This window comes from Bombus impatiens, unplaced genomic scaffold (genome assembly GCF_000188095.3).
Source record: "Bombus impatiens unplaced genomic scaffold, BIMP_2.2 scf_0203, whole genome shotgun sequence".
Lineage (NCBI taxonomy): Eukaryota > Metazoa > Arthropoda > Insecta > Hymenoptera > Apidae > Bombus > Bombus impatiens.
Genome location: NT_176622.1, coordinates 1,715,223 through 1,738,772, shown reverse-complemented (window position 1 = coordinate 1,738,772; position 23,550 = coordinate 1,715,223). Strand labels below are relative to the sequence as shown.

Sequence of the window (23,550 nt, the reverse complement as noted above, 5' to 3'; positions counted from 1 at the left end):
ATTTACGCATATAAATGTACATACATATTTACGTATTTGAGAAACATATGTCAAAGAGTACGTAAACGCTTGCGCTCGATGTTACACGCCAGTAGAGTCCAAGCTGAGTTTCGGAGCTTGGAGAGTCTTTTCTCACTCGAGTTTCGTTACCATGGTACAGAAATGCTAGCTAATACCGTGCTATAGACTTGCGCCCAATACAAACACTTCCCGCGTATTGTTTTCTGTTTGAAGAGAGAGCTAGAAGAAGAGGGAAATCTCATCGGAGATCTCTCTCTAAACCCTCTTTGTCTTATAGGGATGAAGGCAGGAGGGGAAATGGAAGCCGTGTAAGGGGCACGATAGTATACACAGATCTAACTCCCGTAACGGGAACAAAGCTCTTAGTGAATTTAGCGAACCTTAGTTTGTCCACTAAAGAGCAAGGCGCTTCATGTCAGGAGTGTGACTTGTATCCCTTACTATGTTCTGTATTTTATTTTAGTGTATAAACTTTATTGGTATATTCAATAGTTAAAAATAAGACTAAAATGCCATATAGCAAAAAATCTATAAATGCTTTATTAAAAAATTATAACAAAATTATGTAAGTCAATAATCTTCCTCTAACGTGTTGATATATGTATAACGTATATGTTTACTATTCTTAAGCATGATTCTATCAGATTCTACTGTACGAGGATAAACGTACGCTATAAAGAAGTAAGACAAAATCGTTATGAAATTCAGTTTATAGCAAATTCAATAGCACATCGATATTAACTTTGCATTAATAAAGGCGAATGATACTTCGAAATGTATGCGCAAGTATGTACGTTTTACGTTTCATATTTTTGTTATAACTTTTTAATAAAACATTTATGAACTTTTTGAAACATGATATTTTAGTCCTATTTCTACCTATACAACACACTGGTAAAGATTGCATAGTAAACTGCGAGACACCCAGTGTATTGCTTTCATTAACCTCTAGATCGTAGCGCTCCATGGCTAGCGACTGATTTGTAAACTACACCTTATGACATTACGAACCTTACCCTCACCCGTGGTAAGGGGCTCCACCCGTGGCGACGGCACTGTCATACGCTTCGAAAAGGCCGATTAACACGCATACGCGTTTTGAAGGAAAAGGTAAAAAACGGATCGAAAAAGTATTTTGTGCGATCGAGAAAAAATTCGGAAAAATAATATGGGGCAGGATGATGCTCGTAATTGATCGAATTTTATTCCGTGAAACTTGCCCGTGGACATGTAACTTGTTATAGAATAGTTGGAAACGTACAATGGCGTAGAGACAGTTCATGTTTTGTTCTATCAGCTGATGGACTTGATGGATTGTTGTACTTACCAAAACAGAAGACATAAGCAGTAAATCCAGTCTTTTGTCGCAAAATATGTTACGATGCGTGATACTGTGTGCATTATAATAAGCTAACTCGAGGCACCGAAAGACTTTTTTTCCGACTTAGCATCGACTCCATTATTCACTGTCATTGAGCATAGTGTTTTCATCTGGTAAGGGAACGTTTTGACGAGAACACTGCGAAAATTTTATGTGCATTTCTCTCAAATTTGTAGTATCGATATTTATTTTATACGAATACGTAATTTATTATTTAATTTATGTTATTATTATTGAATACGACTTTTCGCTTTGTAAGACTTAAATATATACTTTATTCGGTTTTGTATGTATATATATGCAACGCACTTTGACGTAATCCTATCATGTTATATTTTGACACGTAAAAGTAGACACACACATTCGCTATCGTATTCATAATAAAATAATATATTTGGTATTGGAATTTCATTCTTATCAGATGAATATATATTTTGGTAGATTATTATTTATCACATTATCCATATTTATATGAACTTTAATAATTGTAAATAATATACTATACTTTGACCTGATAAGTTATTTTTAAAGTCAAACAACAGTGTTGTGATTACTATATCGATATAAATCCACTTTGCCTTTAAAAGTTCTCCAATAAAAGTTGTCAATATAGTAACAAAATAATAACTATTATATAAGTGGCAACAAAAATATAATTATATTTAAAATATGTTACTTTAATATGTTGATATAAGTGCAAAAATATTTAAAAATACAATAAATATTTAATTAACATATTGAATGTTTCTTGCAGAGATCTTTTGTAAATTTGTAACAATGGGGGCAGCTGTAAGCAGTGGACAAAATAACGATGAATTAGTTGATAACTTAATGAAATCTGGATATATAAGAACAAGAAAAGTGGAAAAAGTATTTAGAGCTATTGATAGAGCAGACTATGTTTTACCATCTCACAGAGAAAGAGCTTACAATGATCTTGCCTGGAAACATGGTAACATTCATTTATCTGCACCATGTGTATATAGCGAGGTGATGGAAAGCCTTTCATTGGAACCAGGATTGAGCTTTTTAAATCTTGGATCAGGAACTGGTTATCTCAGTACAATGGCAGGACTCATGTTGGGTAAGAACACTGCTCCTTTACTAGATCAATATAGAATATTCGTGATATCTTTGTGCCTTTCTTAGACCAACATGGAACAAATCATGGTATTGAGTTGCACGAAGATTGTTTAAATTATGCGTATGAGCGACTAGAAGAATTTAAGCAGAAGTCATTAGCACTGGATGAATTTGATTTTTGTGAACCAGTTTTTATACAAGGTGATGCATAAAGAATTTACTTATATATGACTCCTGTGAGAACAGAAAAGAGTCATGTAACTATACATTTAACAGGGAATTGTCTGAATGTTGCACCTGGTAGGCAGTATGACAGAGTATATTGTGGTGCAGCATGTCCCGAAAATTACGAAGGATTTATTAAACAATTCGTATGTGTCGGAGGTATCCTCGTAATGCCGTTTAAAAATCATTTGCTACGTGTACTCAGAATAGATGAAAATACTTGGATACACTTTAAAATGCTTCCCGTATCGTTTGCAAAGTTAGTCGTGCCTACTACTTCAGTGCAACCGTTATTCCACTTACGTATGTATATTTATTTGTTTTAAAACAAGATAAAAAGAGTAGTATTTGTAAATCATTTTACATTATTATTTGTGTGTATTGCAGCTGAATGTGCTCCATTATCTTTACAAGAACTATGCAGAGGTAAGATCAGGTGCTGTTTGCGGACGAATGTATGGAAGGAACACAAAGATCTGGAAACGAAAAAAGTAATTCTATTAGAACGGCGAAGATTTGGTCCTCCACAGCAAACCCCCTTAACAAGATTTGTAATTCCTGTGATGGGAGAATCTGATGAATCGGTGTCGGATGAATCAGTGTCAGATGAAGATGATGCATTTACGAGAAGGATATGCATGTTGCTCAGTGTAGACACTGATCCTAGAGATATGTACGCAACTGCTCAAGTACGAGCTGTGTTACTGTGTAATATGAACGGAAGCCAGAATAGGCAAGTAGTAAACAGTAATGGTAACGTTGACTGGAACAATCAGAATCCTGAAAATTCTTCGGATAGTAATAAGTCCGTTTCGCGGACAGAAGAATCAAGCAATGTACAGACTACTTCCAATTCGACAGATGCAAAACCTGAGAATAAAGCAGAGGTACAGAATTTCACCAATGTCAGCGAAACCTATTTGAATTTACTGAAACATACTGAAACGTTGTTGAATATAAGTGAAAGTGATAGCGAAACAGAACAGGACGAGACTCTTGTTCAGCGTAAAAAAATGGCTAAACGGGAGAAAACGGACAGCAGTATCGTAGAAGACGTAAACTTGAGCAACGAAGATAATAGCCCTAGATCGAATACCGGTCAGTCAGCCTCAGAACCTGTCGATCCTCCGGACATGGCGGAACCGATGGACATCGAACCTTCCAATAGCCCCCGTGACCAAGAAACAATAGAAGCCCGTTACGTGAACAGTAATGCCTTTTCTACGTATATGAAAGAGAAAATACATGAGTTACCATTGCCTTTCTCATCAAAGTTGTACCTAAATTATAATCGTAATCTGTAATATAAGTACATTACATACACGAATCATATTAATCTAATTTAAATAAATAAATATATGTATATATATATATATATACACATACAGATGACTTAATTTCACGCAATAGTTTACATGGAATAATCACAGATGTTACTTTCTACATCTTTCTTTGTCTCTTTCTCTCAAACCAAGACTTAACAAGTCCTTGAACCAAAGAGTGCATGATACAGAAATCCATACTGTCTTTTATTTAAATCAGCATTACAATTATCTATTCTTATCTTATCTCTTATTTACCTCATTGTGAGTCAGTAGTCATCTCATTACACAAATAATCACGCAACAAAATAAAAATGAATATCATCGTAAGTAATCACCAATATTTTTTAAAATATTTCACATGCACATATCCATCGATATTTACATAAATATAATCCTACTACTTCTTTTTCCCCAGAAATCTTAATGCACACACATACATGCACAGAATTCTTGAACCTTCTGAAAGAACAATCCGATTCCCGAACATGAACAGTCCCTTTGCCTATGTTCCTGTTGTTCTTTCTACAATCTACAGTCATGCAATCCAACAACAAATACGAATACAAATTTTCCTACGTCCGTCAGGGGTTGTCAGCAACCCTGTGAAGCAGTCGACAATAAGAGCGCGAATGGTTGAACGAGGGATGCACTGAGGGTGCGCGTGGAGAGATCACTTGTGCGGAAGGGGCTAACGCCCAGCTGCCCGGCAGATCGCGGGTTCGTACGTTCGTGATAACATTCTCGACCGTCAGCAGACTCCTGATCCTATTGGTAATCGCCCTGGAGGAAACAGATAAGATCGATCAGAATGTTTCGGCGTTCTTCGACCACTTACCCCTCCTATATCACTCTTCGTATCGTTCAACTAGGATAATTTCAATTCGTATAAATCTTTTTTGTCTTTTTAGATCGTTTTGTGCGGTGAATTATTGATACGTATGATATCATGTCTGTGTGTCCCTTTAAATTTATGGATACTAGCAGCGAACGATACGAGCCGAGAGTGAGGACAATTTTTGAGTGTTGTACGAAAACGAAATGTGATTGTGTAATGGTACGGTCGAATAAGGAACGAGTGCATTTTGAATATTGGTGAGGAGAACTGGTTTCTTTGTATCCTCGATGTAAGTAGAGGGATGTTGTTCATTTGATAAACGGCTCTTTTGTTTCCATTGTTTCCATACATCAAAGATACCTATTGCTTCTGTTATATGCATTCAACGAGCAATTTAACAACAAGCTTCACAGCCCCATGAACGTCAATTTTTCTCAGTTTTGGAACCTCTCAAACATACGAAGCTTTATTGTTTTCTCGAATGCTTCTTTATAGACAGGATATGGAATGGAGATGAAAGTTATTCGTTTTAATGCCAGTGTCAAAAATATAATAAACCTTCAATGAAAGAACGCTGTCGAAATTTTGTCAGATTCGTTATAAACAGAAATTCATTGATTAAATTCAAAATACTTTCTCCTTAGATGTATTCCTCGAAGATGAAGTCCATGGTGATTAGCTTCTCCTTTCTATTTCACTTGACCTTAATCGACGGAGGTTCGACGACGACCGAGGTGTCGTGCGGTAACCGGTTGACGGCACCAAGAGGAGTGATCCAGACCCCAAATTTTCCCCGGTCTTTTCCGGTGCCCATTAAGTGTCGCTGGGTGATCGATGTTTCCGATATTCCAGCGACTAACAGCTCCATCGTCGTCTATTTGACGCAAGTGTACGTGTATAAGGGACTCAGTTTCACCGAGTACGCGTACTACGAATCGGAGAGTATGAATTTTGGCGCCAGTCTGATAAAAGAGATCACCGAGGGCAACGTGTTCGAATACAAATTATTTAGAACGTTCAGGCCGTTTCTCGTCATCGAGTTCGAGCTCGATCGACTCGAGGGCAATCACGTACGAGTTTTAAACAATTTGCTGGACGTGTACGGGTTCAATGTCACGTATCAGATGACCGAAGACGTGCCAAATTCGGATTGCTGCTCCGTCCAGCATTGCTCCTACTCCGGGAATTGCCTCGTGTCTGGAGACTATACGTGAGTTTTTCAACTTCTCTTTTCTCTTTTTGGTCTTATCTCCTTGATGTATTGGGAAGATCTAAAAATTACTACTTTATTATATATCGCATGACGCATAATTCGTTTCACTATATAAATAAATAATACACTATGTAAATAATGTGTAGTATTGTAGTACTTTTTTTAAATGATATTTTATTATGATAAGCTTCTTAATATTTTTTATGAATTTTTACGGTAAAACTGTCCACTAATCCTTATACAATGTGTTACGACCGTCTACCTAGACCAGGCCATATACCGCGGGTCAGCCGAACACCGGATGTCCGCTCATCCTTACGACGTACCTTCAATAGCCTTAAATACCCGTCATAAATTTTTTTTTTTATTTATTTGTTGAAATTACAATCAATTCTCGCGTTGAGAATTTTCAATAATTTTTCTGGCGTGGCGCAGTGACCTGGCTGTTTATTTACAATAAGTTAATACTTATTATAGATAAGTATAATTTATAAGTATTATAAGTAAGTGCATATGCTTAATTTGGATAATTAAATGAATCTAACGTTTAGGTCTAGCGGGTAGTGCCTCTTCAGCCTGCGAATCTGGTCCGTCGTATCGAGTAGTCCAGTGATTAGGGGGTTTCGGTGTTTGTTGACTCTTTTGCTATATCTGTCGCTATATCTTGCTATTTCCTCTTTGACTGTAGGTATCTTGAGGACCCGTCATAAATGCCAGTAATTTGCTCGCTAAGGTCTTTCAGACCGAACAAATATCTTTTTCTTAATCACGAAAGTTTCAGGCAAAACCTTTCTATCGCGGGCAGGTAAGATCCTTCCTAATCCACCAACCTCCGTTTATCCGATCAGAAGCAATGCATACTGCGTACTCACTTCCTGACCATACACTCAGCACACTAAAGAAATAAATCAATCAACTAAGTACACTTCTAACGTCTAAGTCTAAGTACGAACAATCACTTCCTCTATTAAGTATCCTCTAGTGCTATGTCCACTAACATGTCCATAACATATGTCCACTAACGGAGTTCGATTAAAAGAGCCTTGCTCTAGCGTGCATATCTATCTTACCTTCGGGCGACAAGTTGTCATCTACTCAAGGTCAGGAATTATATCTACTCAACAGTGTAACTTAAGTGTTGGAGATAAAATCTTATAATTCTGTGAATCACAGTCTTATACAAACTCAATCACCCCTATTATCTCAACAGAAATCAGGGGATCGATCAACTCGTGGTGTCGATTGTTATAATCGTAACGGGAATTTACGACTCCTGTTGACGTCTCTCCTCGCGATTGCGTCTCCCCGCGATTGGTCGAAAATACACAATGTATTTTTAATTCCTCGGTATTTGCTATTTATGTCTCCTATAAGATATTATATAAGAGCAAATAGTATACTTATGACAAATGAACATCTTCAGATACAAACACCGGGCAGTTTACTTTGGAACAGCGAGTAGATCCATTGTATCTATCCCAATGGCCTTCTCGACAGCTATTAAAACGCGTATTATCTCGCCGCAAACAGGCGCCCCTCTGGAACCCAATTGAGTTGTTTTATCATCTACTAGGATCGTCCTGTTTGTTCTCATATATGTCGGAGATGAAAAAACACCGGAGTTTTTGGAATTTTGGTTAATCCCGCAACATTGCAACCTAGAGTCTACTATAGCTGTAATTAAACAATTGTAGTTATTCAATCCGATTGTAATTGTTCGAGAGTTGCGATAATGGGCGACAGCCAGTCGCCGAACGTAGCCGCGGTCACGGGATGAACGCCTTGTCTAACAAAGGCATGTAATAATTCTATAGCTCTCCTTGAAAAGGAAATAGTTGTAACACTCGACAGTAAACGTTCCAACGGTCTCTGTCCCGTGGCTCGCCACACGCAGACCCTATTCTTCGAGTAAGATGATTGCCAGATGTCGATGCGTCTCCGCAATACATGTTCAGCTAGCCCGAGGGCCTGTTATAAATTTTAAGATTTAGTCAACTAAAGTCCTTCAAACAGACAAACAGTCTTTGTCCCAACTACGGGAAAATATGTCCCAACTACGGGAAAATAGGGAAGACCTATTTTTCAACGAGCGGCGTCTCCCACTAGCAACATTCCCTCGAGGGCGGCTAGCATCTTTTTCTAACCACCGATATGGAGATTGACCAACTAGCAGCAACGCCAATTTCCCTTACTTTCTGAACGAAGGCTTTTCTCGATGAATCCGATGATCTCGTATCCTTAGACATACCCCAATATAGTTTTCCTCTGTGGGACCATCGGGACGGGAAAATCATTCCCGCTCGCGATCTCATCGATGAAAAAGAGTAACCCCTTACGACCAGTGAATATTACGCATCCGACTTAGTTTTTGTGAGTACGTTCATCGCGTCGACCGCGGATTCGTTATTGAACCTAGGATCATTGTCATTAGTTTCTCGAGTACCTAACTACCACGGTTACTCGTCCGGTTCTATAATAATCGTATTTGCACTAGTCAATGTCTTCTCTATTGCATAACGACAACGTGTAACCCAAACGAAGATTCGTTTCACGCCCCTAACCCTAATTCTAATGTAAACCCGACATATAAGTTCGAACGAATGCTTTTGTACTGGGCGAATTATCTCTTCGTGAAACACGTGTTTAGAGCTTCGCAAGCGATCAGTTTATGGACAATTTTTGAAAAGTTCATTTCGTAGAACTTCTCGTGTTAAAAAAGAAAAGTAAACAAATGATCACGAATATCTTATCTTTCCGTTTCCATATTTTGGAACAGATTTCTTTTTTTAGTAAATTTAAAAATAGAAACAAGCATATCAAATAATGGAAGAGGACCTGGATTTTCGTTTATCGGACGAAATAATTTCGGAAAGTTCCAACGCGAAAGACAAACAGAGCAGTAAGGTGATTCCGGACGATATCATATCAGCTCATGAATCATTAATGAAACTCGTGTCCCCATTAATTTACCCTCTATTCCTGGATGCCTGTGTCCTCGATCTGTTACGTGTGCACAAATAACACGGTCCGCCGTTGTTTGCTCGCAGGAGCTTCTGGTGCGATTGTTTCGAGGGTTTCAGCGGGAAGAATTGTAACCAAGGACCCCTCTGCTTCGACGACAGGAAGAATCCTACTTGCCAAAATGAAGGCACTTGCAAGTACGAAGATTATTTATGCAAATTTATCACTGCAAAGAAATCGGATAGTACAATCTAAAATACGAAATTTAAAGGAAGCGTGGATTAAAGAAATTTTAGCTAATAGCGAAAATGTTTACGCGACATTGATCAAAGCAATCTTAACGAGGCATAGCCATTTCACTGGTGACGTGAAATTGCGCTTTTCTCTTGAAGTATCAAACCAAGTAGAAGAAGATCAATCGCGTAGATAAATCAATAAGCTACCCGGCGTCGTTGACCCTTCTAAATTGGAAAAGCGAACTCTCCCGATTTGTTATAAAGGAAACTTCTTTCTCTTCTGTGAATAAGTGTCAAGGGACGAATGACGAAGTCGTTACGTACTGTTCCAGGCAAATTGGAGCAGAAGCAATGACCTGCGAATGCGCCAATGGCTACGTCGGCCGTAACTGTGAGATTCACCTTTTGGATACCGTGGATGGTGGTAGGATTTGCCCTGATATTAGCTGTATCATGTACAATGACTACGAAAATTGTTTGCGAACCATTGTATTTATTATATCGTTTACATACTAATTAATTAAATTCAAGTAGTAACAATACCTTCGTACGATTACAAAAATTTGTCGCTATGGAAATGAAATGCTTAGAATTTGATAAAAAAAAAGCTTCATTTGCATTTAATACGCATTCGATATATGCATGATGTAGGTTGATGAGTCCACCAGTTAATTAATTGGTATAAAGCTTAAGAGGTCTACCGTATTCGCTGTACACACCCGCGGATAACATTCCCATGACTCATGTTTCGCGCAGAGACCGCGCCGCGTGAGTCATATGTGAGCACAAGTACACACGAGGCCAATGCTTGTTCGCAGAATGCGGGATCGAGAATTGCATAATACAATGCCCTTACGACAAAGAGGAGCAGCAACCGTGCGTTTGTAGAAATGGCACGAAAATCTACAACAGTAAGTTCGTTTCATTCTTCGCCACCTGTGCGCATTCTCCCGAGACTGATCGCTCTTGGGAAATGAAATAATCCGTGAAAACGCTTGCAGATCGATCGAGATACGAGTGCAGAATCAAATTGTCGAACGTGACATCCCTGAGGTCTGGGCTGATTACGCAACACGGCAGTGTGGAGTCCTACGTCGGCAAACAGGTGAGTGAAGAATAGAGTCTGGGAAAGTAGTATAGAGTTACTATGGAATTTATCGAGTTTACTCGAATCAGAGATATCCATTCGTGCGTCAGAAAAAATCTTTCTCTTCTTCGTAAGTTTCGGCTTTCTCAATAATCAGCGCCGTAACCCTGTTTCCTCTCTTTCGCCTCCGCTTCTCCCTTCCCAGGAAATAAGGATCGACTTTCCTTCTACCTCTGCTTCAAGAAGCAGGCAAAGTAAACGAAACGTTGTACTATACCGTATCAGATAAATAATCGTACAACAAATAGCGATGATTGAACATTACTCTGTACGTAAAACGAACGTAAATATTACTGTATACATAAGATGAAGCACATGTGCAAGTCACGCAGCAGGCAATGCTCGCTATGATCACGTTTATCACGTCGTTTCATAATCTTCTTAGCACTTTGCATAAATCAGACCCATGGCGTTATTGTCACCGCACGACAAATGAATATATGTACGTTTCACGTGTAACTGTAGCAACATGATTATATATATATAAACGTGACTGCAACAGTAATAGCGAATCAAAGATAGGTACACCGAGTTTCGACGTATTATATAATCGTTTACTCGTTATCCGCAGAACTCCCAAACGTTGCAACTGTCGTAACCGTAATTCTCTTTCTGTACATTCTCTGGCAACCGGTAACGTCTCAGAACTTTCAGACGTTTCTTCAAATCCTCCGTCAGACCGTGTCTTCCTGGATCTCCCAGATAAATCCTCGTCCCATTATTGCGCGCTTTTTCGAGCCACGGAATTAAAGTAGCAGCAATTTCTGCGTCGTACAGCATATCTCCAATGAAAATAACGTCAATTGTCCTTTCGGGCAATTCATATAACAGGTTTTGATGAGATACTTTGACATTCACGCGGTTCAGAATAGCGTTCATGGAAATAGCTGTGCAGGCAACTGAAATCACGCAAACAAATATCGAGATGGTAAAATGTTTACATAAATGGGAAATAATAACATGTTTATAATGGGGAATCTTGCGAGCGGTATCTTTTATACTCGTTTAACGAGAACATATCGAGATTACGTAAAATTCCAGGCATTTGCTAATCTTCGAACAAGCGATATTACGTAAAGGTAGCAACGCTTTAATCAACGACTGTTCCATCGATGCTTCTAAACGGAGCAGTCGCCAATTTAACAACGATAATCCATTTCGATGAAATCGCTCGAACGAAACATGTCGATCAAACAATTACTATAAGTACGCTAATAGATACGAAAGCATTACGTGTCTGCGAATCTCGGATAAGATAAAAGAAATCAGCGAGCCGATATCAAGACGTGTGTAGAGTAGTTAAAGAAGATTGATCGGTTAATGTAACATTAATCTACCGTTGTCAAGTGCGACCTCTAAGGTCGAGTGCAGCCGAGGATATCGCGACTATAGATTCGCCTAAATAATCGGATTACAAGTTCACGACTCGATGCAAGTACGTCGAAAGTTTCGAATGTTCTATAGGCCATTCCATTCTCTTCATTCTCTTCATTCTCACAATTCTTCTGCTTCCGTCTGTAGAAGTACGATATCACGCAGCTTGTTAGCATAATTTTCCAGGCGCATGAGATGTTAATGGAAATATCGCGTTAATAGCTACATATTACAACGTGATATTGGTGAGTCAGCAACATTCGATTGGCGCACGAGGGGGCGATTAAAATGCAACGGACGTAGAACCCAGAAATGGAAGACCTTTCACTGACGTACGAGCAGAACCAGACCCTTCGCGCTCGTACCTCCGTGATATGGGGAATACCGTATGGTGTGACCCACATGTTCGATTTTCTTCGTAACCATTCAGAACACGGTTCCCGATTTCCGATACCGCTACGAAAAGAGAAATATAGTCATCTAATATTCAATAAAACCTTGTTCAAGTTCGAATACTTTGAACGATCGAATACCAAAGTTACCGATGGAAATTTCATTCATACGAAATAAACTGAATTCCCAGTATCGCCTAACGTAACGTAAATACCGGTAGTTACTTTAGTATCGATTCGTGTTCTCCAAGCACGACACGTGAGAAACACGCTGATGCAATTAAGGGAAAACGTGATCACAGGTGGGTATATTATCGTGACATCGATTCTTCGAAGTTTCTTTAATTTATTCGATACACCGTTAAGGTTACCTAGTTCTTTCTTGGAAATAAAAAAATCATTGACCCTATTTTAAACTCAAATATTTCCCATATGAAGATTAAAGTTGTACATGTGCGTGGCCTTGATATTTACATTTATCCAGGGAGTTCTACATCCTCTTGATACCACTGCTATCTATACTTTGCATATTTTTTATACGGTATTCTACAACTTGTACTTTTGCTTATTACATCTTTGCATCCACCGCAGCATTCAACCGTTTCCTTCTCCAAGTTATTCCCCAGTGAGAAAGATTCTGTGATTCCTGGCACAAATTATTTATAGCGGCTATATTAGTAGCACGAGTGCGTACAACTTTGCATCGACCGTTTAGAAATCTGGCATCCGAATCCAGACGTTGCTACGTTGCTTTCTGGCTACCTGAGCAGGTGCACGAGTGACGTCGATTCTACCAGCGTCTTTTCGTTTTTTCTCTTTCTACAGGGTATTTCCATCGACTCGCTCGACTCGTTCTGTCGAGCGCAATGCACTCGGTTCTTCCCCATGTAGATAGTACATTTCCTTTGCTCGTGTAAATATTTCAAACTGCTTCAACGTTTCCCAATGATAATGATAATAATTCCCCGGCAAGCGGAATGTCTGTGAACAGTACCGTCTAACTACGATTGTATTTTAATGCTGCTGATCGCGAACGAGGAAATATATGAAACGTAAAACGAGCCGCGCATTCCTTCTCACGAGACATACATAACATACATACATACATACAGACATACATAACAACGCGATTTTATCTGCTCCTCCTGTTTTAAGTAACGATGCACTTCCAGGCGACTAAGAAATTTACGTTATCGCTTCTTAATCGTTATTTTCCAATTCGCAATTTCCTCTCTAGCAAATTCATTGACGTTTGATGGAAAATACAGAATATTAACGATATACATTATTCATACGCATTGAATCGTATGCGCGACTATCGTATGTGAAATTATACGAACCTCTATCGATATCGTTGGCGACAACCCTGTCGGCGCCAACGAGCTTCGCAGCAATAGCGGTGGCACCACATCCAGCTCCAAGATCCAAAATTTCCTTCGAGCATTCAAAAAGCGTTCTTCCTTCGTCCAGTACAAATCTAGCGAGAGCCTGTCCACCTGGCCAATAAATCGACCAAAAAGGTTCCAAGAAAACGCTTCTCTTTATCCCTTTCGACTCTGAAATTCTTTCGTATTGCGCGTGGTATAAATTACAGTTGGGAGTTAAAAGAAATAGTTGGATCTCTGGCGTCATATGGCTCCTAACAATCTCAGTATGCTCACAAATGGCACGCGCTACTTCTGAATCACATTCAACGATTCCATCACAGAATTTCTCGATGTCGATGCCCGTCGAATTGTTGGAAATCGTTCTTTTAAAAGATTTGTAAAAAAATGCTATTTTCTCGATCGTCCAGCAGTCTAAACAGACAAACGATATATTTTTTTTTTTTTTTCATTGGGCAGCGTTAGTCGACGAGGTTTTAGTAATATCTCGTACTTCTTTTGTTTACTCTCTTAATATAAAAATGCTTCAGAGAATCTTAGGAAACGATAAAACATTACATTTCCAGAACGATAACGAAAATTACGATCTTATCGCTCGTAACGAGAAATACTCATTCTTTCTTTCTCTTTTTTTCTTTTTCTTTTCTTCGGAAGCGATAAGATCGCGTCGATTAAAAAACTCGACGCCAGGTTGGAACTTTAGTTGCGAAAATTGTGCTGTTGATTACACCATATTTTGAAAACAAAAGACTTCGATCAGCGAAATTCCTAAATTCCTCTGTCGTAACAATTTCCAGTTCCTTCGATCCGAATTTAATATTCAACTCTGAATTGAAATATATAAAATAAGAAGAAATTGGAAGCTTGGGAAGTTCGGTGATTGATGAACCCGCGAGGTCACCGTTTCATTCATTATTTCAAAAGTAAACGGAACCAAAACACGTACTATCTTGGAACGTACCGAATCGAGCGTTTGTCTTCTTTTTCCATGCCTGCATAACACGTGACATTTTAACAAAATCCTAATCGGTCTTATGCATGATCCACGCAGTGAACGTTCTCAATGTTTATACGAGCAGTCCGCGATCAGTTAATTCTTAGTAGATATATCCGAGCTGCGTATATACCAAGAATCGACCTCTTTTCGAAGCTATAGTCTGCGTTTTCTTGCCCAAGAGGTTCGGAATTCCCGGCGAATCGATTGCGCATGCGCGTTCCCGAGGTAGCTGACCGATCGTTTCTTCAATCCATATTCTGCAAGAATAAAAAAGAGAAATCGCACAATTAATAAGAAGGTTTAAAAGTTTGCCAAATTCAAGATAGGTAAAACCTTTCCAATTTCGAAAATAGCAAATTCATCTGTCACTGATCATTATGAAACGGTTATAACCGGTTGATTACATAACGCATCAATTTTTCAGTTTGTTGAAGTTAGAATTGTTACGTAGGTTAGATCTAATTTTAGCGCGCTCGTGTTTTTTTTACGGAATACAACGGTATGAAAAGCGATTGGAGATAAATGAGAACGATATAATAGGTATATGAATGGGACAAAGAAAGCGAAAGGAGCAATGTACGGGAGTGAGAGACAGATAGAATAGGGGACAGACCAAAACAGATGCGAGGTATCGACTTTTTGAAATTCCCCTCGGCAATCCGTGATGTTCAGGTAGATTTCCACCTGGATTATCAGCAAATCTGTCGAATTGCAAGGCTGATGAAACCAGAGATACAAGATTCAACCCGTTTGCATCATGCACGATGATAGAAGCACGTGCTATTGACCTGAGACGTCCTGTCGAGGAAAATGGATGCGAAACTTGTTAAACAAATTTTTCATCGTATCTATCATATCCAGTGGCCGTGTACGATAACAAAAATGTTTGCTTTTATGTCGCTTCGAATATGAAGAGTCGTCACTGGAAAGTTAATACATACGTACTTGACGAGGTTACGCCACTATGCATACGGAAAAAACGCTATCTCATTCACCAGTTAGGATTTCCATTCCAGAGTTAAAATTTCTTGCTGTTCCATCCTTGTCTCGATCGTATGCGATACAGGCAAACGATATTTCTCGTGAACAGAGATCGTAAACGAAGTCCCTGACCCGAACATTATTTTAATATAACGCCTAAATTTTGCATTTGCAACTAAAATCGTTATTTATCATAACTACTTTCGTAGCTACTTTCGTATGGATCGTACGCAATTTCCTCTTTCACCAATTACAAGCATTATCACGTTACAGTGTTTGCGATTTAATTTTATGTATATGGCAACACGATGCATTCTGCTAATTCAAATCTATAAGTACGTTGCGAAATTTGTCAGGAATATATAACAATTTTAGAAAAATTGACAACGAAAATTTTTCCTTAAATTTCCAATCGTAAATAAATTATTGCCAATTAATGCTAATTGATATGAGAATGTTCCACGTGCGTATTCTCACAGCGAGAAGGTTTTAACTTATAAATAAAATTATCACTGAGCTTTCGTTAGCTTTGCCCTTCGAGTTATTTCATTTCCTGGTAAAAGCTGTCGCAGCCAATTCTTGGATAAAAAGCTCCGTTCTGTGTACACAGACTCGACACGGCTTATCTGGAATACCCGTTGATATATAGCACAGGTGGCGGTGGGGGTAAGATCGTTATAAAAGCGGCGCGTATCGGCTATCGAGGTTATTCGTGTTGAAACCTCGGTCGAGTTATAGTGTCGGTACATATAATTTTCACGGAAGCGATCGTGAAAGTCTTTCACTGTTGCATAAGATTGTATGGAGAAGACGACTCGTGCGTGCCGACGTACAGGTTCCCAGAATTGATCAGTGAATCAGTGGATCATCAACGAAAGTGTACGCTACCTCTTATAAACTGGCTATCAAAAACGAGAAAATTCCAACGTTCAGTGAAGTGTGCAAACGAGTCGCGCCAGGAAACGGCAAACCGAAAAGCAATCAGACACAGATACTAAGAGATATGACGCGTTGCCAAAACTTACGCTGTACGAAACAATCCTACGCATCATCTACGATGACTGACAGGTATAAATTTTCATCTTTCACACTCGTTGCGTTTTTAGATGACGCGTGATGTTAGTCGATCTGGCGATTAATTCGACCACGTTACGATGGAATGTGTTGCAACTTTATCGAGAAACGTTTGCGAAACTATCGATTGTTACATTTCTTAATGATCAAAGGTCATATTCAGAAGTAGACATTAAAGTAACGTATTTCAGAAATTAACGTTTGATCTGTTGTTGCAAGCTTCCCTCGGTATCGTCGAATTTTCGTTGATTAAAAAGTTGACAAAATAATATGAATCTCGGTGCACTAACCTCAATTGATTTTCAGTGGCAGTTTATCATGGATCGAACAGAAAGAAATGCCAAGATGTCCTAGAAGTACAATAACTTGCGGTATGCTACCGACGTTAAGAGCCTTGGCATCCAAGGAATGCGAGAACAGCCAGGGTACTATCTGCCTCGTGCCGTTCGACGCTAACATGGATTCCGCCAGTCATCTACAGATAATACTATTGGAAGCATATTGCCGCGAGACGGGGATCAAGGTGTTGAGAGTATCCAGAGAGAGAATACGGGATCATCTATGCCCTGGAAGCGGCGATTTATCCTGCGTTCTCATCTCCAACGACGATCCATATTTCTTAGATACTCCGGAGTGAATTTAAAACATGTTAATCTATCAAGAACGAATTCTTTTTCGACTGGATGCAGTCACACAATCGTATGAAGCTCTGAACCTTCAAGAAGAGTCGTTGGATGTTAGGAAGATGACACACAGAGATAGCAACTTCAGCACTGGCACTTTGAAACACAGATGGAGCTTATTAAACAACTTTTTGCGTTCGTGTGTCATGATTTGCAAAAACCAACGCTTGAAGCCGAATAGAGCGGCATTGATAGCAGACAAGATTAGCGTTCTAGAGATAAGATGGAAATTATTGTATTTCTGCGTACATCTCGATCACAATGAACGGTTCTAATCGCGATATTCGCTCGAAAAGATAAGCGATACGAAATTAAGTATCGCGCGGATTGTGCGGATATACAATATGTATATGTATGTACATGTTCGTACATGTGTATATACGAACAGCCTTATTGCTATACAATTATCGAACATAGCAAGAAGACGAAGAATATAATTATTTTGTAATCGTTGGATTTTGGAAGAATATGTTGTTGCTTTACTCAATGATTATTTTCCGATAATACATAAAGATGTTATGAAAAAAAAGCATTTGTTTTTATTTATTCCTGTAATTTCTTGTTCGATATCCCCTCGAAATGATCGACCGACGTTTTTTAATACGTTGCAATTTCTTCGCAGCTTGCAAAGTATTTAAGGAATTCTAATATCTCGTCCATGGAGGATTTACAAATCCTGAGCGTGACGTGAGTAGGTACATTAAGCAATAAAGAGTTCAGTTACATTTTTATCGAGACCGTAAATGAAAAGAAAGACATATTATACAAAAATATGAAGGATATATTTTACTATAAATTATTCTTAGATAGTAATGCAAAAATATTTAGATGTAATAAAAAATTATGTAAAAAGATAAAAACAGTCAAAATTGCTTCTCATGGTTTGCGCGTTCATTATGTAGACCCACATCGGAAATCACTTTCCATTTTTTTGGAAACTCTGAGGATGGAGATAAAATTCGAGAGTCCCTCAACAAATTGGTCCAACGTCGACGGCTCAGCGAGATATCCCTCGAATCGACTCACTTTACCTTTCAACAAAAGCCTGCGCTTAAATTGCAGGTACGTATCATTGATCTTGTTAGAGTACTCGTCATAGATTTCAATTATCTCGATCAACGTCTTTTTTAGAGTCTCAGGCTGAATCAGGGAAATGAACACGAAATTCACCCGGGAGATCAATTCGTTCTGTCTTGCGCTGCTCAAGGCAGTTATAACATAAACTTCACATGGTACAAGGACAATATGCTGGTGAACATGAATAAAGCCACCAGGTGAAAAGATAAGAGTTATTATCAAAGTTTGTATCATCCATGACATAAACCTTTTAAAGTCACTTCTTGCTGTAAACAAAAAGCATGTAATCGGTAGGTAATCAGAAGCTAGATCACAAGGTAACTAGATAAAGCGATGGGAATATACTCTACAGTGACCTTGAACGATCGTTTAATTTTTTATCAGACTATAGCTAGCGTCTAGACAAGCTGATAGACAGAGTAGCTTTCAATGTTTAGGGAAATCTGGTATAGACATCTCCCCAACGATGGTTCTGATTTACACACATCCATATTAACCATCGAAAAAGCGACTTTACTCGATGCGGGTCAATACACTTGTCAAATAGTCGATTGGGGCGTGCAGCAATGTAAGAGTATTTACGTAGATGTGAAAGATGAACCAGATGTAAAAGTGATGCCAATGAGTGCTACTATAGACAAGGTAGTAATCTTGAAACTTCCTATGAACTTAAATTGAAATGATGTTTGATTAAATTGATCGATATTTCTCTAAACCGGTCTTTTCTACAGGGAACCAATATACAATTAACGTGTATGACACCCAACGTGCCCAATATTGGAATAGGATTTGGCTGGACGAAAAACAAAGCTCTGTTGAAGCTAGAACTTGGTAGCGAGGTCTGGGAAGATTTATTTCCTACTGGAAGTATATTAAAAATTACAAACGCGCAGGTATTCGCTAGATAAAGAATACATCCTTAAAATTGGTTATCAAAGCTTTAAGTTTCTTGCATGTTTATCGTGTTGTATTTTCAGAAATCTGCGATATATACATGTAACGTGGCAGACAAGTCCATGTCCGTTCGCGTGGAAGTTGTGAATCGAACATTAATACCAATTTGCTTGAGGGGGAAATCCTGGGGATTAATCTGGCCAGATACTGCTCCTGGATCTGAAGCATTGTTAGAATGTCCTCAACATTTTGTAGGCAAGAAAGTCTCCAGACTGTGCTCGATGAAAGATGCCACCACTCCTGAATGGCAAACTCCAGATTTTTCTCTTTGTTTGTTCGAACCATTAGTTTCACGTTATAACAAGTTTAAAAGCTTAACACTAGGATATCAAAACACGTCTGGTTCTGGAACGATCTTTATCTTCTGGAAAATTCTACAATCGCGTAGCTTGCCTCTCTATCCTGGCGAAGGTGATCGTATCCTGAGTATCTTGGCGGAAATAGAGCGTTATCAGCATATTGTTAATCCATACGATTTACATGTCTCTATAGAGGCTTTGATACAGATAATTAGTCGAATACTAGATGACAAAAATTCAATCTTAAGCCAACAGGTATAGAAATTTAATCAAATTGACGAATAAGAGAAATACATAATGCTTATAATTTACAGAAAGTTCTATTGCTTCTTCAAATAACTCAACGAAGCCTGATGCATTGGTCTAAGGTGGCTACTCATCCTTACAAGCACTTATCTCTTTCTTCATTAGTGGTAGACATTCAAGAATTACAACAACATAATGGAGATAGTATTACCCATTCTCTTCAAATCCCTATAGATGAATCCATGTAATTACTATTTGTTAAATAACATTCTTTTTATGTAATTATATCGCTTATTTCGCTTATCATTTAATAGGTACCCAAATTGGTACGATGACAAAACGACAGTACGATTATGGAAAAAACGACAACGTGGTGTAAAGTCTAATAACACTCTACATGGAATAGTAATTGTTTATAAGAATATGTCTCATTTTCTTCCAGCCACGTATGTCAAGGAACTGGAGTAAGCAATAGCAATCCTACATTTAACGTTTTAACGTTTCAACTGTTTAATTTACATGCTTTTTATTCGCAGCGATGGCACAGATCTGGAGTTTCGTATTAATTCTCGAGTCGTCACAGTGGCAATACCTGCCTTCAATTTGGATAAACATAATAAGATTTGGGTAGACCTACAGCTAAAACACATAGAAAATCAGTCGAGTTCGTGGAATGTGTCTTGCGGCCTTATGGATGTTATAGGTTCTTGGGATCTCAATAGCTGTATCGCAAATATTTCACCAGGTGATGCCACAACGCATTGTCTCTGCCCTAGTAGCGGAACTTTCGCAGTTTTTTTAACTGCACGTGCTGTAAGGGTAAGTTCAGATAAGTTATAAATATTTTATTTCGAATTGCGAAATAACTAAAAAAAAATAATTCAATGCAGGTAGTACTTGCAAAAAAGGAACAAACCACACTTATCGTGATATTTGGATGTGGTAGCTGTTTGGCACAGTGTCTTATATCTTCTTTGATCCTCGGAACCTTTTGGTGGAAAAATCGTAATTGGTTGAACTTTTTAAAGCTTCAGTGTTGCGGTGCTTTGGTTGGAGCAATGGCTGTTTTCATTTATGCCGTGTATAATCACTTACCAGAGGTAATTCAAGTATGTATACGTTGACTTCAGAAACTTTTTGCGATAATAATTATTTTATTTTAGAGTTCCTACGCGATCGTAGCGATAACTTTAGAAGCTTTCCTCTTGATTGGTATGTCAGCGCCTATATCGGAAGCTCTCATCATTTATGCTGGTCTAACTCAAGTTCGATCCAGTCAACATTTTCAACCTACTGTCATAGCAGTGATTACTGGTTCGGAAAATTATATTAAAAATCAATTAAAATTTAATATAGATTTTTATCATTTTTTTCATTTTTGTTTAATGTAGGTGTCCCTATCTTGGCTGTGTTAAGTACTGAACTTACACACAAAAGCACTGGTTGGAGACATGAGTCATGGTGGTTAATTTTTGGCAGCGGCGTTTATAATATTTTCGTTACTTGCGCAACGATGATGTTTCTTATATTTGTGCTATTGTATTTGGGAATCTTGCACAAGGCTCATGCTCTTGTCGAGGAGAATGTTATGAAAAAGGAAGCAATAGAGGCCAGGTATAATCGGTTAAATCATGCGATTAAAAATCATACGAATTAAAAGATAATTATATGATGAAAAATTGAAACCTTTTTTTCTTCAGACTACGAATGCTTCATCGAGCTGCCATAGTTATTTGCGGTGTCATCGCAATGGAAGCCTCCTCCATCTTTTATATAAATTCTACCTCTATCATCTTTCATTACATATTCGCTTCTCTTTCCTCTGTTTTGGTAAGTCTGACTAGTAATTTGAAAGAATTCAAAATCTAATATCTAACGATGACACGCATAAATGTAGGGCTTTGTTATAATGATAATCTACATCGTGATTGGCGAATTAACTATCGTCGATGTAATCTTAAGAAAACTAAAGTGGAAACATGATGCAGAAGAGGATATAACATCCGAGCCAATCAAAGGTAATTTATGAAAATTATATCAACGGATAATAATAAGCATAAAAATAAATCAATTGAATTTATCTTCTAACCAGTGTGTTCAAAGAGCGGCGCCGAGGTGGAGAACGATACTGCTCCACCGTCGTCATCCTTAAGTATCGGTGAACCGTATTTAGAAGCTCGCGGGATTGCAGCGGGTAGTATAGACATGCGCGAGTTCATAAACGAGTCCTCATCTTCATATTCGAAACCTTCCGTCCCTGTCACCAGCAGATTCCTGCCAGAGATCCGCATCGATCACTCGGACGATATAAACCTGGAAAATTATAGCACTAGTCCACGAAAGTATCAAGAAGCTGTCGTGTTCGATACCGTGTTTTCCCCACGATCATTGCACTGCATGAACGAGGCGTCATACGGCGCCAGCGAGTGCTGCAGTTTCCGGGAATTTGGTAAATATAGGGAGTCTCAAGGACAAATCTTCATCGCACACAATCCCTCGCCAGAGAGCTCAGCCAAAGTTCTGTGTAGCGCTGACGTCGAATCGCGCTTAAGCGGAATGCCAGATGTAACCTTGGCCGTGAAGAACGACGTCGAATTATTGTCAGCAACGGAACTAAAGAGCAGAGACCATGTGAATGTCATTCCTGACATTGCTAATACTACGGAACGTAAACAACCTGATGGGGAAGAAAAGGCACCTGAAATCGTGATCACAAACTGCGAGGCTACAACGAGTGGTATGCTGGATCGTATTGCACATGATCTTGACTATCTGCTGAATCGTACCCATTCCGCGGATGGAACATAAATCTGACTATAATCTGAAAGAAATCGGTTCACCGCTCAAGATTGTTAGGAAACATACCCTCACCATAATGTTTAATGGATAGCTATATCATTTATGGTGTTTAATAATGTGCTTAGATGAGGTAAATAGGAATTATTTTAAGAAAATTGGCTCAAGAACACGTTGTAGTTCGGTACTGTTCAGAGTAAATTTGGTAATGATTTCATTTTTATTATTATAGTATAAAATTGTTGAATATATAATAATTTATTATATATGAGAAATATTTATTGGATATCTAAAACAACATAGAGAAAGAGACAGATTTTATGACTGAACAGCACCATTGTAACTAAATGCAAAAGTTAATCTTCTTTCGATTCATTGTTTGATTACGAAATTCACATAAGTATAGAATTGGAAAAATTTGAGCTGTAACATGCAATTTTATCAAACATGCAAATTTAAGTGAATAAAAATAAACAACGGTACTTTTTAAAAAAAGTTATTATTATCCTCATGTATAATGATGTTTAACTTAATGTTTTAAACATGTAACAAAGACCTAGCATTATCAGAGTATTACATTACGCTTAGAGTATGTTAAACTAAACAAGATTGGAAGATACAATCTGTCCCTCCCCCTATCTCTCTCTGTTTTATGAACATTTATACTCTGTTTCTTCTTGTTAGCTGTAGTCTCTAGAAAAGAACATCGTTTATAAAAAAAAAAAACTTTTTGTAGAGACATCTTTTCATTACATTCCATCCATTAAATAGTGTTTTACATTAAAGATATATTCACATCTCGTGTTTCTCTTTCTGCTACATGAATAAATTTTTATAGAACAGACTATTTCAAACTCCATGTTTT

The 23,550-nt window shown here is 38.2% G+C and overlaps 4 protein-coding genes across 10 annotated transcripts; 3 read left to right on the top strand and 1 right to left on the bottom strand.

Moving 5' to 3' along the window:
- Positions 1 to 1,019: 1,019 nt before the first annotated feature.
- On the top strand, positions 1,020 to 4,153 carry LOC100740977 (protein-L-isoaspartate O-methyltransferase domain-containing protein 1). 3 transcript variants are annotated; one of them, XM_012383073.3, is made up of 5 exons: positions 1,020 to 1,131; positions 2,157 to 2,486; positions 2,552 to 2,686; positions 2,762 to 3,013; positions 3,098 to 4,014. In XM_012383073.3, the coding sequence occupies exons 2-5, from the start codon at positions 2,180 to 2,182 to the stop codon at positions 4,012 to 4,014; spliced, it is 1,611 nt and encodes a 536-aa protein (XP_012238496.1). In that variant the 5' UTR covers positions 1,020 to 1,131; positions 2,157 to 2,179. The 3 variants fall into 3 exon arrangements, with proteins under 3 accessions (XP_012238496.1, XP_012238495.1, XP_024221926.1); XM_012383072.3 differs by having other exon boundaries at positions 1,046 to 1,515; positions 3,098 to 4,153; XM_024366158.2 differs by lacking the exon at positions 1,020 to 1,131 and adding an exon at positions 1,899 to 1,916.
- Positions 4,154 to 4,445: 292 nt separating this feature from the next.
- LOC100740736 lies at positions 4,446 to 23,480 on the top strand. 4 transcript variants are annotated; one of them, XM_012383065.3, is made up of 21 exons: positions 4,446 to 4,806; positions 5,515 to 6,080; positions 9,131 to 9,241; positions 9,613 to 9,704; positions 10,099 to 10,191; positions 10,282 to 10,385; positions 17,936 to 18,000; positions 18,216 to 18,375; positions 18,445 to 18,587; positions 18,828 to 19,032; positions 19,122 to 19,283; positions 19,368 to 19,898; positions 19,958 to 20,133; positions 20,204 to 20,353; positions 20,426 to 20,708; positions 20,780 to 20,989; positions 21,053 to 21,203; positions 21,281 to 21,503; positions 21,590 to 21,719; positions 21,787 to 21,907; positions 21,982 to 22,697. In XM_012383065.3, the coding sequence occupies exons 2-21, from the start codon at positions 5,515 to 5,517 to the stop codon at positions 22,695 to 22,697; spliced, it is 4,392 nt and encodes a 1,463-aa protein (XP_012238488.1). In that variant the 5' UTR covers positions 4,446 to 4,806. The 4 variants fall into 4 exon arrangements, with proteins under 4 accessions (XP_012238488.1, XP_012238487.1, XP_024221922.1 ...); XM_012383064.3 differs by having other exon boundaries at positions 4,446 to 5,159; XM_024366154.2 differs by lacking the exon at positions 4,446 to 4,806 and having other exon boundaries at positions 21,982 to 23,480.
- LOC105680483 (electron transfer flavoprotein beta subunit lysine methyltransferase-like) lies at positions 10,429 to 14,672 on the bottom strand. Its single transcript, XM_012383074.3, has 3 exons — positions 14,540 to 14,672; positions 13,534 to 13,992; positions 10,429 to 11,326 (listed from the first exon to the last, which is right to left on the bottom strand). The coding sequence occupies exons 1-3, from the start codon at positions 14,586 to 14,588 to the stop codon at positions 10,989 to 10,991; spliced, it is 846 nt and encodes a 281-aa protein (XP_012238497.1). The 5' UTR covers positions 14,589 to 14,672; the 3' UTR covers positions 10,429 to 10,988.
- Positions 14,707 to 17,825, top strand: LOC100740858. 2 transcript variants are annotated; one of them, XM_012383078.3, is made up of 2 exons: positions 14,707 to 14,840; positions 16,921 to 17,766. In XM_012383078.3, exons 1-2 carry the CDS (start codon positions 14,786 to 14,788, stop codon positions 17,265 to 17,267), a joined length of 402 nt encoding a protein of 133 aa, XP_012238501.1. In that variant the 5' UTR covers positions 14,707 to 14,785; the 3' UTR covers positions 17,268 to 17,766. The 2 variants fall into 2 exon arrangements, with proteins under 2 accessions (XP_012238501.1, XP_003487905.1); XM_003487857.4 differs by lacking the exon at positions 14,707 to 14,840 and adding an exon at positions 16,211 to 16,624 and having other exon boundaries at positions 16,937 to 17,825.
- Positions 23,481 to 23,550: the final 70 nt, after the last annotated feature.